The 15899-nt window shown below is 39.5% G+C and overlaps 1 protein-coding gene across 11 annotated transcripts in view; it reads left to right on the plus strand.

Moving 5' to 3' along the window:
* Positions 1-15681, plus strand: part of MGA (MAX dimerization protein MGA) — a 166395-nt gene extending 150714 nt beyond the window's left edge. For 10 of the 11 annotated variants that reach the window (XM_064374865.1, XM_064374875.1, XM_064374871.1 and 7 more), the window contains 6 exons: positions 230-281; positions 2993-3199; positions 4055-4166; positions 4466-4699; positions 7466-7642; positions 8582-14187. In XM_064374865.1, coding sequence (XP_064230935.1) covers positions 230-281; positions 2993-3199; positions 4055-4166; positions 4466-4699; positions 7466-7642; positions 8582-9858 — 2059 coding nt within the window. In that variant the 3' untranslated portion in view covers positions 9859-14187. Of the gene's footprint in view, positions 1-229; positions 282-2992; positions 3200-4054; positions 4167-4465; positions 4700-7465; positions 7643-8581 lie in introns of all 11 variants that reach the window. The other variant, XM_064374873.1, reaches the window with a different exon arrangement.
* Positions 15682-15899: the final 218 nt, after the last annotated feature.

The raw sequence follows: 15899 nt of genomic DNA on the forward strand, positions 1-15899 counted from the left end.
ATTTGTTTATATGGTTTTGTGTATTATATATTTCATGATTGTACAAAATAATTGCAGTTTTAGTGACTATTTGGACACTTTTAGGGAAAATGTATAATGTCAAGTAAATAATGTGGCCATAATCACACTTTGGGAAAAAGAGAAACTGGTAATTTCCGATGGTTTTGTTGTAACTATGATTAGATTATTAAATTTCAGTAAGACACTGAAAAATCTTCTCTTTATCTAGGTGCTATACTCACATCTCTGCAGATGAAAAAGCAGCGGAAAGAAGTCTAAAGGTATTTAGGATATATTTAGTGATAATTACTCATTGAATAAAATTGTTAACATTTATCTTAGAGTTGAAACAACATTAGCTCTATTAGCCATGATTTTTTCTCAGGGCTGTTTTTGCCAGTGAGTTAATATAATCAGTTTTTTTTCCCCTTAATAAACTTATACCATTAATGTCCTTTTTTTCCCTTTCGATTCTTCTCTCCAAAGGATAGACTAATTTAGAGGAGTTAAAAGTGGCTATGAAATTGGCCGGGCACAGTGGCTCACGCCTGTAATCCCAGCACTTTGGGAGGCCAAGGCGGGGGAGGATCACAAGGTCAGGAGTTGGAGACCAGCCTGACCAACATGATAAAACCCCCATCTCTACTAAAATTATAAAAATTAGTATGCGTTGTGGCATACACCTGTAGCCTCAGCTACTCAGGAGGCTGAGGCAGGAGAATGGCTTGAACCCGGGAGACAGAGGTTACAGTGAGCTAAGATTGCGCCACTGCACTCCAGCCTGGTCAACAGAGGGAGACTCCATTTCAAAAAAAAAAGGATATGAAATTTATGAAAATATATATGCTTATTTGAAAACTGATCTTGTAATGATTTGATATAAAGTAAGCTGTCATTCTTTCTTGCTTGGGCACTTGATTTTCAGTGATTTAAAAAATTATCCTCTGCAAAATGGCTAGCAGTTCAGGGATTCATGAAACAATAAACCCTTAAGTGTGTTAATCTTTTTGATGTATATCATTGTAACATAGTTAAGCAGGGTTTTCTGTTTATCCTAACCAACAGTAGGCATGGAGGAGAATTTGGTTTGTTTAAATTGTTTTCCACTTGTTTTTCTGTCTTAATTTAAGAGATTTAAAAAAGACAGTGCTGGAGGTTGGGTTGAGGTAGAGGGTGGCATTTGGGTTCTTTAAAAAAACCATAGTACAGTTTGGTTTTGATCTGACTTGGTGAATCATATGATACAGTGTATTTGCATGGTTGTAATTATTTGCATACATCATTATATTTGACATTTTGAAATTTATTCTGAAGCATTTTTCATATATAACAAGAATTTTCATAATAGCTAATTTATATAATCCATTGTTTTGTACCCATATTATTACATGCAAATCCTTGCTGCACTTTGCTATATTTAAAGTTTATTTTGCTTTTTTTTCTGTCTTGTTGGCTTTTTAAATTCTCCTTTTCTATATTAATGCATAATGGGTTTAACTTTAGAAAGGTAATGGCTTTTACATAGAAGTCTTTGGGTACTGTCAGAGTTACACTTAACCAAACAGTGTCATAAAAAAGAGACAATTAGAAACATCAGAGGGAAGAAACACAAAACCAATAAACTGCACAAGACAGGATATATTATTCACTTTGTATGAGTAGTGTTTACTATGTCATAATAGTTAATGCTTTTTTTAAAAAAAGTTGACAACCTACGATTAAAATACAGAAGACTTAATTTCAGTCTTGAAAAATGTGAGAATACAAATGACAAATTGCGAAGTGAGAGAGGAAAGAAGAAATAAAGGGAAGGATATGGGTGCTGATACCCTCATTTTACAAAGAAGAGAGGCAAGATAGATTGTTGTTGATGAAATAAGAAATTAAGATAGAATTCAAGTTACTAAGGGATCAGTAGAACAACTAAAAGTAGTGATGTATCTATGTTGGGATGATAAGGTGGTAAGACATGAGGGTGATGTGAGCTTAAATCCTCTCTGCATAGCAAGAACTCAATAGATAGCATTGAAAATGGAAAAACATAAACTTATGTTACTATTTTTGGTTTAGGATATAGATTTAAGAACTAGAAGAAGCTGCTAAAAGAATAAGAAAGTTATTGTTTCTGAGGATCCAGGTACAAGTGCAGGGCATAGTTACTTTTTATTATAAGCCTCTTAATACGTGTGTGTGTGTGTGTGTGTGTGTGTGTGTGTGTGTGTGTTTTGAAGAAGTCTTACTGTGTTGCCCCTGTTAGTCTCAAACTCCTGGCCTCAAGTGATCCCCTACTGTGGACTCCAAAAATGCTGGAATTGCAGGTGTGAGCCACTGTGCCTGGCCAGCCTCTTCATATATTTTAAATCCTAGATGCAAAAATTGAAATAGAACTGAAAAAGTGCAGAGTTTGAGTTTTAAGTGTTAAGTTTTAAAGGTTGTGGAGGTTTAGGTAAGAGGAGGAATAAGTAATCTAGGTACAGGTAAAAAGCCTGTATAATGTCAGGGAGGTGTAGGATTGTATAGTATATTTTGGGAATTTCTAGCAGATAGGAATGGTTGGAGAGAAAGGTGATTTAGAAGAATGGCAGTTGATTCTTTACCAGATTGAGGGAGGATCTTACAGTATTTTTTGAAAAACAGTTAATGTAATTCGTGTCATGAAAACAAGTTTTAGTAATATAAATTAGATAAATAAGCTCTCTCAGATTTCTTACACCTGTAACATATACAATTTCTTCCTCCTTTGAAAATCACTGAAATTTGAACTGAGAGCTGGTAAGATCACTTTAGCATGTATTTGAAATTACACTGTTGGCATTGTAAGAGTTAGATTTGAAGGAAAGATAGACTGGTAGTAAGACCACCAATTGAGAAACTGTTGAAACAGTCCAGACCAAAGGTAATGGGTGCCTGAAATAGAGCAATGTCATTTGGAACAGAGTAAGAGGGCCAGGTACATGTTCAACATGTTTAGGAGGCAATCTTGTTTGGACAGGCTCCACCAATTCCTTTAAAACTGAAGCCTGATTACTGGAGTGACAAACTACAGAAAGAAGCAGAAGCGTTTGCTTATTATCGCCGGACACACACTGCCAATGAGCGGCGGCGGCGTGGTGAAATGAGGGATCTCTTTGAGAAATTAAAGATCACATTGGGATTACTTCATTCTTCCAAGGTTTCCAAAAGTCACATTCTTACTCGAGTAAGTGTTCTGTGTAAAGTACAATAACAGCTTGACTAAGAGATTGTTACAAATGCTATGAGAAAGGGAATCCATTGACATATAAGGGAGATTGAAATAGAGCTACTTAAAACTAACAGTTGAATATGGACTAATGAATGTCCAGTAAATCCCTTAGGGGGAAAATCATTATGCTAAATCACAGTAGCTTGTCACTGAAAGTCAGGTTCTTATTTGGCACAGCTATCCTTTCTTCAGATAGAGTCAGAATCTCTGGTTAGCCACGGTGACCACATTCTCTTTACATTGGTGTTCTTGATAGCACTTAGTCCAGGTTATCACAGCATGAGTGATATTTTAATACACTTAACAGTTGACAGTCATTTTAAAAGAAAATCTGAAATATTCAAGGGAGTAGAAGTTTTAACTTTGCATGTGGAATATCTAAAGTAATTTCATTTAAATTGTTTTTAAGTAGAAGTTGGAGGAGTACTGGATAAGCATTCATATCCCTCTAGAGCAAAGTTATTTCGACCAGATTTTGATTAGACTAGGAGATGATCTTAAGGTCGATTATTAAAATCTAAGCAAAGCACAAGTGTTTTGTATCTCCTCGCAGTAGTGGAATGCCTACTACCATTCAGTGATGCTTGTTGGAAATAATCATGATCACATTCCTTAAAAGTGTAAGCCAGAAACCCTCTTACAGTTTAACAAAAAATAATTTCGGAAACATCAATTATTAATGGAATTTAAAAATTCTTTTAAGATACTAGATTGTTTTTTTTTTTTTAAATTAGAGAAATTGTGTAGGCCTTACCTGTGTTTAAAGAAAGAGTGGATCAATTTTTAATAATACTGCTATTTCTGTTTTAGGCATTCAGTGAAATTCAGGGACTAACAGATCAGGCAGACAAGTTGATAGGACAGAAAAATCTCCTGACTCGGAAACGGAATATTCTCATACGAAAAGTATCATCTCTTTCAGGTGAGATAAGTAAATAATACCTGGTAAAGAGCATACAGCTTTAGCAAGGAGAAGTCCTCAGTAGATCTTTCAGATACTACTAAGTCCTCAGTAGATCTTTCAGATACTACTAAATTGAAGTCTTGGCTCCCAGAGTTTACAGCACAGTTATCCTTTGTCCGGGTGGGATGTTTCTTTTGAACTGTAATCACCTTCCTTCCTATAGTTTTCGGGAATGTAGTTAAAGCAACTGGATTTCTGTTTCTCATTATGTGGGATAATGCAGAAAGTGATAATGTATCTCTATAATTCTCTTGTAGGTAAGACAGAAGAAGTGGTCCTGAAGAAGCTAGAGTATATTTATGCAAAACAGCAAGCACTAGAGGCACAAAAAAGAAAAAAGAAGATGGGATCAGATGAGTTTGACATGTCTCCCAGAATTAGCAAACAGCAGGAAGGATCTTCTGCATCATCTGTAGATCTTGGACAGATGTTTATAAATAACAGAAAGGGAAAACCTTTGATTCTTTCTAGAAAAAAAGACCAGGCCACAGGTAGGAGGGACATTCTTTGCTTCCCTTAACGTAGATGAGTATCAATTGACTTTACTGGACTGATCATCCTCTCTTGTCCAGTTTTTTTTTTTTTTTTTGAGACAGAGTCTCTGTTGCCCAGGCTGGAGTGCAATGGTGTGATCTCAGCTCACTGCAACCTCCCTCTCCCGGGTTCAAGCAATTCTCCTGCCTCAGCCTCTCGAGTAGCTGGGATTCCAGGCATGTGCTACCACATCTGGCTAATTTTATATTTTTAGTAGAGGCGAGCTTTCTCCATATTGGTCATGCTGATTTCACACTCATAACCTCAGGTGATCCGCCTGCCTCTGCCTCCCAAAGGGCTGAGATTACAGGTGTGAGCCACTGCGCCTGGCTTTTTTTTTTGTTTGTTTGTTCCCCCTGCCCCTCCCGGCCTGAGACGGCTCTGTTGCCCAGGCAGGATTTCAGCTCACTGCAACCGCCACCTCTCGGGTTCAAGCGATGATTATACTGCTTCAGCTTCCTGCATAGCTGGGACTACAGGCATGCACCACCATGCCTGGCTAATTTTTTTATTTCTAGTAGAGACAGGGTTTTGCCATGTTGGCCAGGCTGGTCTCGAACTCCTACCTCAAGTGATCTGCCCACCTTGGTCTCCCAAAGTGCTGGGATTACAGGTGTGACCCACCTCGCCTAGCACACAGTTTTAGTTTTAATTAAATGAATTAAAGATGGATTGTATAAAAGTAGAATATTAACTACTTTAGATTTTGGTTTTTTGGTTGTAATACACAGTCATGCAAATCCTGAGAAGTTACTAGTCCTGGTAACATATAAGTCTATAGTCATGTATTTTATTTTTATTTATTTTTTTGAGACAGAGTCTCGGTCTGTTGCCAGGCTGGAGTGCAATGGCATGATCTCAGCTCACTGCAACCTCTGCCTCCTGGGTTCAAGCAATTCTCCTGCCTCAGCCTCCCCAGTAGCTGGGACTATAGGCATGCGCCACCACACCCAGCTAATTTCTGTATTTTTAGTAGAGATGGGGTTTCACCATGTTGGTCAGGATGGTCTCGATCTCTTGACCTCGTGATTTGCCTGCCTTGGCCTCCCAAAGTGCTGGGATTACAAGTGTGAGCCACCGTGCCACCACCCCTAGTCATGTATTTTTAGTGAGTAGTTTTTTAAACTGTTATCTTTTCTGACTCTATATGTGACTTCACGATTTCCTTGCAGTTCTACTGATGTGTTGAAGAAGTTGGGTCTAGCTGAGACAAATAAATGGGAAATTTTTTGTAAAATTTAATTTTGTCAAATCAGGGTCTATTTTTCATCAGATCACTTATTAATACATTGCTATTAAGAAACAAAGTAGCCGGGTGCTGTGGCTCATGCCTGTAATCCCAGCACTTTGGGAGACTGAGGCAGGTGGATCACCTGAGGTTGGAAGTTCAATACCAGCCTGACCAACATAGAGAAAACCTGTCTCTACTAAAAATACAAAATTAGCCTGGCATGGTGGCATATGCCTGTAATCCAGCTACTTGGGAGGCTGACGTGGGAGAATCGCTTGAACCTGGGAAATAGAGGTTGTGGTGAACTAAGATGGCACCATTGCACTCCAGCCTGGGTAACAAGAGCAAAACTCTATCTCAGAAAACAAAACAAAACGAAAAAGAAACAAAGTAAATGGGTCTTAAATTCTTATTACCATCTTTATTTTGGAAGTGAAACTATACTGATTTTATATATTATATTATATATTACTTATATTCTTAGAGAATGGTATATCTGGCTGGGTGTGGTGACTCATGCCTGTAATCCCAGCACTTAGGGAGGTGGAGGCAGGAGGATTGCTTGTACTCAGGAGTTTGAGACCAGCCTTGGGCAACATGGTGAAACCCTCTCTCTACTAAAAATACCAAAATTAGCTTGGTGTGGTGGCGCACACCTGTAGTCCCAGCTACTCGGGAGGCGGAGACTGCAGTGAGCCCAGATAGCACCACTGCACTCCAGCCTGGGCAACTTTTAAATTAAAAAAAAAAAAAGAATGGTATATCCTTTTTTACTCTTTGGATCTTTGGATAACCCAGTGTATGAACCAGAAAAATCCGGTATGGGTTTTTTGTTTTTGCTTTGAGACAGGGTCTTACTCTGTAGCTCAGGCTGGAGTGAAGTGGTTCACTTCCAGCCTTGACCTCCTGGGCTCAAGCAGTTCCCCCACCTCAGCCTCCCTACTAGCTGGGACCACAGGTGTACACCAGTATACCTGACAAATTAAAAAAAAATTTTTTTTAGGCTGGGTGCGGTGGCTCACACCTCTAATCCCAGCACTTTGGGAGACTGAGGCAGGTGGATCTCCTGAGATTGGGAGTTCAAGACCAGCCTGACCAACATGGAGAAATCCCGTCTCTACTAAAAATATAAAAAATGAGCTGGGCATGGTGGCACATGCCTGTAATCCCAGCTACTCCAGAGGCTGAGGCAGGAGAATCGTTTGAACTCAGGAGGTGGAGGTTGCCATGAGCCGAGATTGCGCCATTACACTGCAGCCTGGGCAACAAGAGTGAAACTCCGTCTCAAATAAATAAATAAAAATAAAAAATATATATATTTTTTGGTAGAGATGGAGGTGGGGTCTCACCATGTTGCCCGGGCTGGTCTGGAACTCCTGGACTCAAGTGATCTGCCTGCCCCAGCCTCCCAAAGTGCTGGAATTACAGACACGAGCCACCATACCCAGCTGAATGCCTTTTATCTATAACTAATTTCTGATCTTTCTTGCAGAAAATACCTCACCCTCGAATACTCCACACACCTCTGCCAACCTTGTGATGACTCCACAAGGGCAATTGCTCACCCTAAAAGGTCCTCTATTCTCAGGACCAGTGGTAACTGTTTCTCCTGATCTCTTAGAATCTGATCTTAAGCCTCAAGTTGCCAGTAGTGCTATGGCTCAGCCAGGTATGTTGTAAGTGTTGTCCTCTATGGGAAGTGATAAAGTTAACCCTGGTGTCTCACAGTGACCAAGGAAGCCTTTGAATGTGTTCTGTAATGATAAAGAGCTATTTTGTTGGCATTTGCCTTGGTAGGAGGTGGCCCTCTTTTTAGAACATATTTGGCTTGAGCTGTGGTACTGTTTGGTGTGTTTTACACCTGGTATTGGGAACCATTTTGTGAAATCTGGTGATTTCTAAGTAGAATAATCAAAAAGATGTCAGAGTGAAAGGAAGATGTTAAATGATCATGGTCTTAGGTCTTGGTGTTGATAAATATTTTTCAGTTTTTTGTGGTACTCAGAGATGATAACATTCCTGCATTACCAGCCTCATTCGCTTTGAGCACTACTCTGTTTTGGGGCAAAGGGTAAAGTTGAAAGAGAAGCCCCACTTGGGTGATCAGGTTCCAGGCATCTAAATTTCTATTAAGGTAAAAGAGTCTCTTTAGTAATATTAAAATCCTAGTTACTTTATTGCCATTGCCAGCCAAAAGTTCCTTGTCTCTACCTTTTGCCCAACTCACTCTGGAGGACTCATCTTTTTCTAGTTCCCATGCTGCCTCTAGGGCTTCATTTTCTACGCTAAGTAGCAGTTAGTTAGGTGAACAGAATCAAAATTCATTTCTGCCTTAGGACAGTAATTAACTTGGGGAGCATTTCTATAAAATAATTAAATGGAGCTTTAAAAAGTGGTGGAAAGAGACTTTTGGTTGGATTTTACTTGAGTTTTTTCTTGTTAGGTCACTAATTTGAAGAACTGATATTTCTTTCATCTTGTTGATAAAAGTAGACTACTGCTGAATTTAGAGTACAACTCCCTAAGATGGTCATATGGTATGACACAGAGAGAGAGGCGCTAGCACTGTAGATCTAAATGAATTTTTCTTTTAATTTTTGTTTTTCAGAAAACGACGACTTATTTATGATGCCACGAATTGTTAATGTGACATCACTGGCCACAGAGGGAGGTTTGATAGATATGGGTGGCAGCAAATATCCTCATGAAGTTCCTGATGGCAAGCCATCTGACCATCTGAAAGACACTGTCAGGAATGAAGATAACTCCTTAGAGGATAAGGGTAGAATCTCTTCCAGAGGAAACAGAGATGGCAGAGTCATGTTGGGTCCATCGCAAGTTTTTTTGGCAAACAAAGATTCTGGTTATCCACAAATAGTTGACGTTTCCACTATGCAGGAAGCACAAGAGTTCTTACCTAAAAAGATTTCTGGTGATAGGAGAGGGATTCAGTATAAATGGAAAGAGAATGAATTGAGAGGGGAGAGAGTGAAGTCAAAGGAGTCTTCATTTCATAAATTAAAGATAAAAGATCTCAAGGACTCAAGCATAGAGATGGAACTGAGGAAAGTAACATCAGCTATAGAGGAAGCAGCTCTTGATCCCAGTGAACTGCTAACTAACATGGAAGATGAGGATGATACTGATGAGACACTGACTTCACTGCTCAATGAAATTGCCTTTCTTAATCAACAACTAAATGATGACTCTGTTAGCCTGGCTGAACTACCCAGCTCTGTGGATACAGAGTTCCCAGGGGATGCTCGGCAGGCTTTTATCAGTAAGGTTCCTCCTGGAAACAGAGCAACTTTCCAGGTTGAGCACTTGGGAACTGGTTTGAAAGAGTTGCCTGATGTTCAAGGGGAGAGTGACTCCATCAGTCCCCTCCTCTTGCACTTAGAAGATGATGACTTTTCTGAGAATGAAAAGCAACTTGCAGAACCAGCCTCTGAGCCAGATGTCCTTAAGATTGTTATTGACTCCGAAATAAAGGATTCCCTCCTTTCCAACAAAAAAGATACTGATGGAGGGAAGAATACTTCTGGCCTCCTTGCAGAGCCTGAAAGTGTGTCCTCACCCCCGATCCTGCACATGAAGACTGGCTTGGAGAACAGCAACAGCACAGATACTTTGTGGAGGCCTATGCCAAAGTTGGCCCCTCTAGGTTTAAAAGTAGCTAATCCTTCCAGTGATGTAGATGGTCAGAATCTCAAAGTGATGCCTTGTTTGGCACCTATAGCTGCCAAAGTTGGGTCAGTTGGACACAAAATGAACTTAACAGGAAATGACCAGGAAGGCCGGGAAAGCAAGGTGATGCCTACATTGGCACCTGTTATAGCTAAATTGGGCAACTTGGGGACTTCACCAGGTTCTGCAGGGAAATGAACTTACTTGTCCTTGAGCAGAAGCCAGGCTGTGAGGGGAAATTGATTTCACCTCCTTTCTCTGCAGGTATCTGTTTATTTGTGTCTTGGAACTTGGATCCTTGACTTCAATGATGCAGTGGATAATGATGGAGAAAGGGGGTAGGGTGCTGACCCTGGTATAAGAAGTACTCTGAAATTCTGATCATGTTAAAATGTGTTACCTCACTTGTGGTGCTGGGTCCCCTCATCCTCTCTAAGAAGATGTGATCCATTGCTGAACACGAGGTGCCCCTCTTACCCAAGGAATTTATAACAAGACGCTGGCCCCACAGTGGTTTCTAATTCTTCCCTCCAAGAGAAAGAGCTGTTTGCAACTTTGGAGTTGCTGTGGACTGAACTACAACTCGTAGCTGTTGGATTAAGTCTGAAATCTAAGGAATGTGATGGACTTGTGCAAAGGGATCCAGAAGAGATACTTTTTAGTTGATGTTTAAAGAATAGGGAGAGAGAGGATGGGTACCATGGAATACCAAAGTGAAGGACTTTGTGTCATTCAGCAAAATTTTCTTTTTTCATATCCCAAGTAGCTCCCATTCCGTCACCTTTGCAACCAGAATTAACAAATTCAAGCCTTCGGTAAAGTAGGGATGCTTTTAACTTTTATTATTAAGGTAATTATTTTGAGATCTTAAAAAAATAGTAGTTCTCCCTTATTTTTGTGGGTATTGAAAAGATCATTTAACATTACCAGGGATTTTTACTGGGAATATATATTTTGGAGGTAGGCATAGAGGGAGCCCTGCCTCTTCCACAGGTTCTATCAGTCAGGAGACAGCTAAAATAAAATGCATTATCTCCCCAGACCAGAGACAGTGGCCAAAATAAAAAATCATGGGGCTGGAAATTTCCCAAATCAAACCAGCCTCCTGGTGCTTGAAGGTTTCATTCACTATTACCTTCACAGGATGTAAAGAAAAGTCACAGTAGGCACTCTTTACCAGGGAAATAAGGCAGTATTTGAATCACAAGATATATTTTTTATCTGCAACCATGGGTTCAATGATCTGTAGAGCTTTTTCACTCATTAGCTGTCAGGATATGAAGGACTGACAGTCTGTAAAGATAAAGATATTTATATTTTTGTATAGTTGTTTTCATAGATTTCTCAAAGGCTGAAGTTTTCAACCCAGAAGATGAGATTTGTATTGAGTATAGAAATGATGTTTCCTATCTAGTTTGTAAATAATCATGGTGCACTTGAGGGGTCTCGTGGAAACTCCTGGGGGCAAGAATCACTATTCTGAAACTGTATAGACTGGGATTTAGCTGCTGCATTTTGCCTTTCTTAAATAATTATATTTTGGAATGTAACCCCTGTTCTGTCTTCATTGACAGGATTTGCTTGTGTTGTTAAAACACTAACACAAGAGCTTCCAGTGCCTGGGCCGTGCCTAGGTGATGCTATTTCTTCTATATCTCCTGTCTTCTTTATCCCAAATCCCACTCAGCATATCTTCAGACCTAGGTTGTGAGACCAACTTTGGATTGGATCTAGCCAGTGAATTATTATTTCCATGGTTGGTTCCCTTTCTGTTAACTCTGGTTATCAACAGATTGAAAACAGTGGAAAAACTTCCTCTGCAAATTGCAGTGGGAGCAAATTCTTGTTGGTTTTGTGCTGCTTGCCTTTCTTACCTGCTCGTCAGCACTTAACCTTCCCTCCTCTACAGCTTAGGAAAGAAGCTTGAAGTAAGTAAAGAGTGCTCCTCAGCTTCTCATTATCCTTCCACTGTTTACCCAGCAGATTTCATTCAATGCCTTAGCCAAGGAATCCAGCACCTGTCTCCCCTGCTAATAATTGTCCTTAGAGATGCTAGTACTTTAATCCAGGTATAGCAGTTTCCAATTAATTCCTTGCTTGTCTTTTCCCTACATTTCCTCCTGATTTCCCAAGGCTCTTTTTGTGGCTTTTGAGGGTCAGCCAAGGAGCAGGCAAGTGAGTGAACAATCCTCAGGAAAAGAAGGACCATTTTAGCTTAACACTTGCTTTTTTTTTAAGAAGAAAGTAGGTAAACAGGTAATGATTCTTAATTGGAGATAGTTGACTCTTGATGAGATTGTAGGAAGATGGAAATGAGGAATGATTCCAGGCGTTTTAGGGGGAAGGCTGCAGATATCATTCTAACCCCCAATTAACAGTGTTCTCAAGACCTCTTAGAACTAGGTGTTGTCAGGGATAAATTGAGGAGGGCTTAGTCTTCAGAACAATCCTGCAGTCTTGACAGAAATCTCAAATCTCCAAAAACTCCTACCCTTTAACCTTACCCTAGGGGAAACTGATCTATGAATATTACATGTGTGATTATGAAAGGTGAAGTTGAGTGAGAGGAGTTGAGGAACCTGGAAGACAGTGAGCTCTCACCCTAATACTGTAAGAAGCATGATCTCAGTAGACCAATAATTCGCCTTTTTATACATCTGTAAATAAATGGAATGTTTTTAAGAATATAATTATGTCAGATTTAGCATTTTCTTTTATATATTAAATATATATTTCCTTTTCTGCTTTCGAAAAGTGACTATTTTTTTAGAAACCTAAGAATAGAAGTTTGGTGATTGAAAGGTAGAATATATAAACCTGAAATAAATCAGTTACAAGAATTAAAGCAGAACTTGGTGTTGGGAGATTTGTGCCAAGTTGGAGTAGAGAATTCTAATTCCCTAAGATATATTTGAGAGAGGCGCCACTTAAGTAGTTTTATCTTAGGAATCCCTTCCTTTTCTCACAGTTTCTGATACACCATTTTGGGGAGGTTTTCGGTGTTGTAATCCTTGTAGCATGTTTTACATGCAGGCTTCAAAATTGTTTACAACCTGATGGCATGTTTTTGTTTTAGAAGACATTCTAAAATCATTTTAGTATCATTATGGGCAAGGCAGTTTACGTGTTAACCTCGGAGAGTAACAGTACACAAACACAGTCCTTTTTTTTTTTTTTTTGAGACAGTCTCGCTCTGCTGCCCAGGATAGAGTGCAGTGGCATGATCTTGGCTCACTGGTTCAAGCCTCCCGGGTTCAAGCAATTCTCCTGCCTTAGCCTCCTGAGTAGCTGGGATTACAGGCACACACCACCACGCCCGGCTAATATATGTATTTTTAGTAGAGACAGGGTTTCACTGTGTTGGCCAGGCTGGTCTCAAACTCTTGACCTCGGGTGATCTGTCCGCCTCAGCCTCCCAAAGTGCTGGGATTACAGGCGTGAGCCACTGCGCCTGGCCACACAAACACAGTCTTAATGGTAAAGGACAATAGGTGTTCTTAAGGGAAGATATGTTAAAGAATTTGACAGTTTACAAAAACGTTTAAAGGAATCCTTTAGACATCTAACTACTCAATCTATTAAGGTCACTAACAGATCAAGTCCAGTTATATAAGTTTCATACGAATGGTTCACTTTGTGTTAATTTTACAGTAAATGCAATTTTTTTCCTGGAATTATGGATGAAATACCTGATGCTAGCCCCTTCTATAACAAGTTTGAAAATGTTTTGAACACACAAGAAAGCCAGACAATCCATCTGTTATTTTGGTTTTAGTGGCTTAGATGATTGATCTTTTTTTCTAACTATACTGGTTGAACTATTTGAAATGGAATAGGGTGATGCAGTTTGAAAATGGGTCTAGAAAATAGTGTCAGCCCTTGTCCCTCACTCCAGAATTAAACAACAGCAGCAACAACAAACCATGCACAGCACATTTTCCAGGTCATTCCCATTTTATCGGTCATTCCCATTTTATAGGGAGTGACTGATAACCAAGAATAGAATACATTTCTTGCACAAAACTGTTCGTTTTGAAGAAGATGCTGTAAGGGCATCACTACTTTATGTCATTGTATTATCACTAATGAAATTTTACATGGACACGAATGTCTAGATACAGAGAAAATTAAAGCTGAGATATTCAGACTCACTGCAAGTTGGAGGAAAAAAATCAGTTAAAATGCAGTTTTTGAAATAGAGGGAAATGGATAAATACAACTTTTTATTTGAGGCGTAACATAATAGACATGACTGAGCTGTTCTACACATAAGTAATGTTGAGTAGAATAGTGATGGTGCTGTGTTAAGAGGGTGGGAAGACTTAAAGTATGGGATGAGTTGGAAATTTTGAGACACATCTAAACTGCTAAATTCTATTGTAAACTCTGCTGGTAGAAAAGACATTAAGTAGGAAAGCAGTCTTGGAAGCATGGTTTTGAGATTTACCTGTTTCCAACTGCAATCATTGATCTCAGCTGTCTCACAGTGCCTTGCATGTAAAGGTGCTCAATAAATATTTGAATTGATGAGCAAATGTTTAGCCTGTTTTCCAGGATCTTATAATTGTACCTTATTTGCATGTTCCACCTAGGGTGAATTTTAAAATTTGATCTAATAAGTATACTGCTTAACAGACAACTATATAACATCTATTCCCAGACATCTAGAATTTCAGAAGCTGACAAACACTATGTATAGATGTTTAGGACATATAAAAGCAGAATAAAGTGTTAAATGGTGTATGGATAATGAAATACGAAGAGTTAACTGCATTTTGGAGGATTGGGATGGCAAGTACAGTCGTGTGTCACTTACTGATGGGGATATGTTCTAAGAAATGCACCTTGGGTGGTTGTGTTCTGCAGACATCATAGAGTGTACCGTAGTTACACAAACCCATTTAAATGGTGTAGCTTTACCATACACCTAGGCTATAAGGTACAGCCTCTTGCTCCTAGGCTATAAATCTGTACAGCATGTGTTCATAATTTAATGGGATCATGTGATCATTGACTGAAATGTCATTATACAGTGCATGACTAAATCTGAGTAGAGAAGAGTGAATAATGCTTCTCTTCACATTAGATCTGGGAGTGTTACTTTCTGAGGAATTCATGAAGAATGGGACTAGCCTATAGCTTTATTCCTATATTGGTATATCAAAGGCAGCATAGTACCTATACAATAAAAGTTGGACTGAATTGTGAAGAATTAAAAATGTGTGGGCCAGGCACACTGGCTCACGCCTGTAATCCCAGCACTTTGGGAGGCCGAGGAGGGCGAATTAAGAGGTCAGGAGTTCAAGATCAGCCTGGCCAACGTGGCGAAACCCGTCTCTACTAAAAATAGAAAAGTTAGCAGGGTACGGTGGCACATACCTTTAATCCCAGCTATTCAGGAGGCTGAGGTAGGAGAAGTGCTTGAACCAGGGAGTCAGAGGTTGCAGTGAGCTGAGATGGCAGCACTGCACTCCAGCCTGGTGACAGAGCGAGATTCCATCTCATAAACAAAACAACAACAAAAAAGTGTGGTTTTGGCCTCTGACTGGAAGTACCCAGATTCCAGACTTAAGAAATCTTCATTACGCTGCTTTCAGTTTTTCATATGGGTCATCTTAAGGAAAATAGGAGTTTGGATTTGCCTTCCCGCTTCAGCTTCAGTTGAGGGTATTAGGGGAACGTTTTTTGTAAGGGGATAAACTACGGTAGCTTTGGATAAGAAATGACTGATGATACTTGGTAAACCATTTACCTGGCCATGAGTGATTAGGTGAGAAAACCGTTAGTGGACAGCTCTTGTGGGCACATTTTTACTTGTTTCATGGATGGAGATGGCAGTTGCCATGGTCTGCAGCATCCAAGTAAAGACACCAGGTGGCACCATTTATTAGCTTTTACTCCCATGGAGAGGTCAAATCATGTACTAGCAAGGGGTTGAGGGAACCAATGATCTCTTGCATATTGTAGCTAATGGTTCTTGCCTTTTTCCTTCAGATTTGGGAAATAAATTTGAAAATCGCATTTCATGTTTCATATTTGCAGTGCATGGTTGAAGGGAAGAAAGCCACATGCTGTTGTTGGTCTTCCAGAAGCTGACATCCATCATCTCCATGTCAACTTGTGAGCTTTACAAATCTCATTTTTAGTATGTGGCTACAGTATACACAAGCACATATTTGCTTTGCCACTTGGCTGTACAAGGCTCACCATTGTACACAAGCAGTGAATTTAGGGGTTCT

This window comes from Aotus nancymaae, unplaced genomic scaffold (genome assembly GCF_030222135.1).
Source record: "Aotus nancymaae isolate 86718 unplaced genomic scaffold, 86718_ANA_hifiasm-v0.15.2.pri h1tg000011l, whole genome shotgun sequence".
Taxonomy (NCBI): domain Eukaryota; kingdom Metazoa; phylum Chordata; class Mammalia; order Primates; family Aotidae; genus Aotus; species Aotus nancymaae.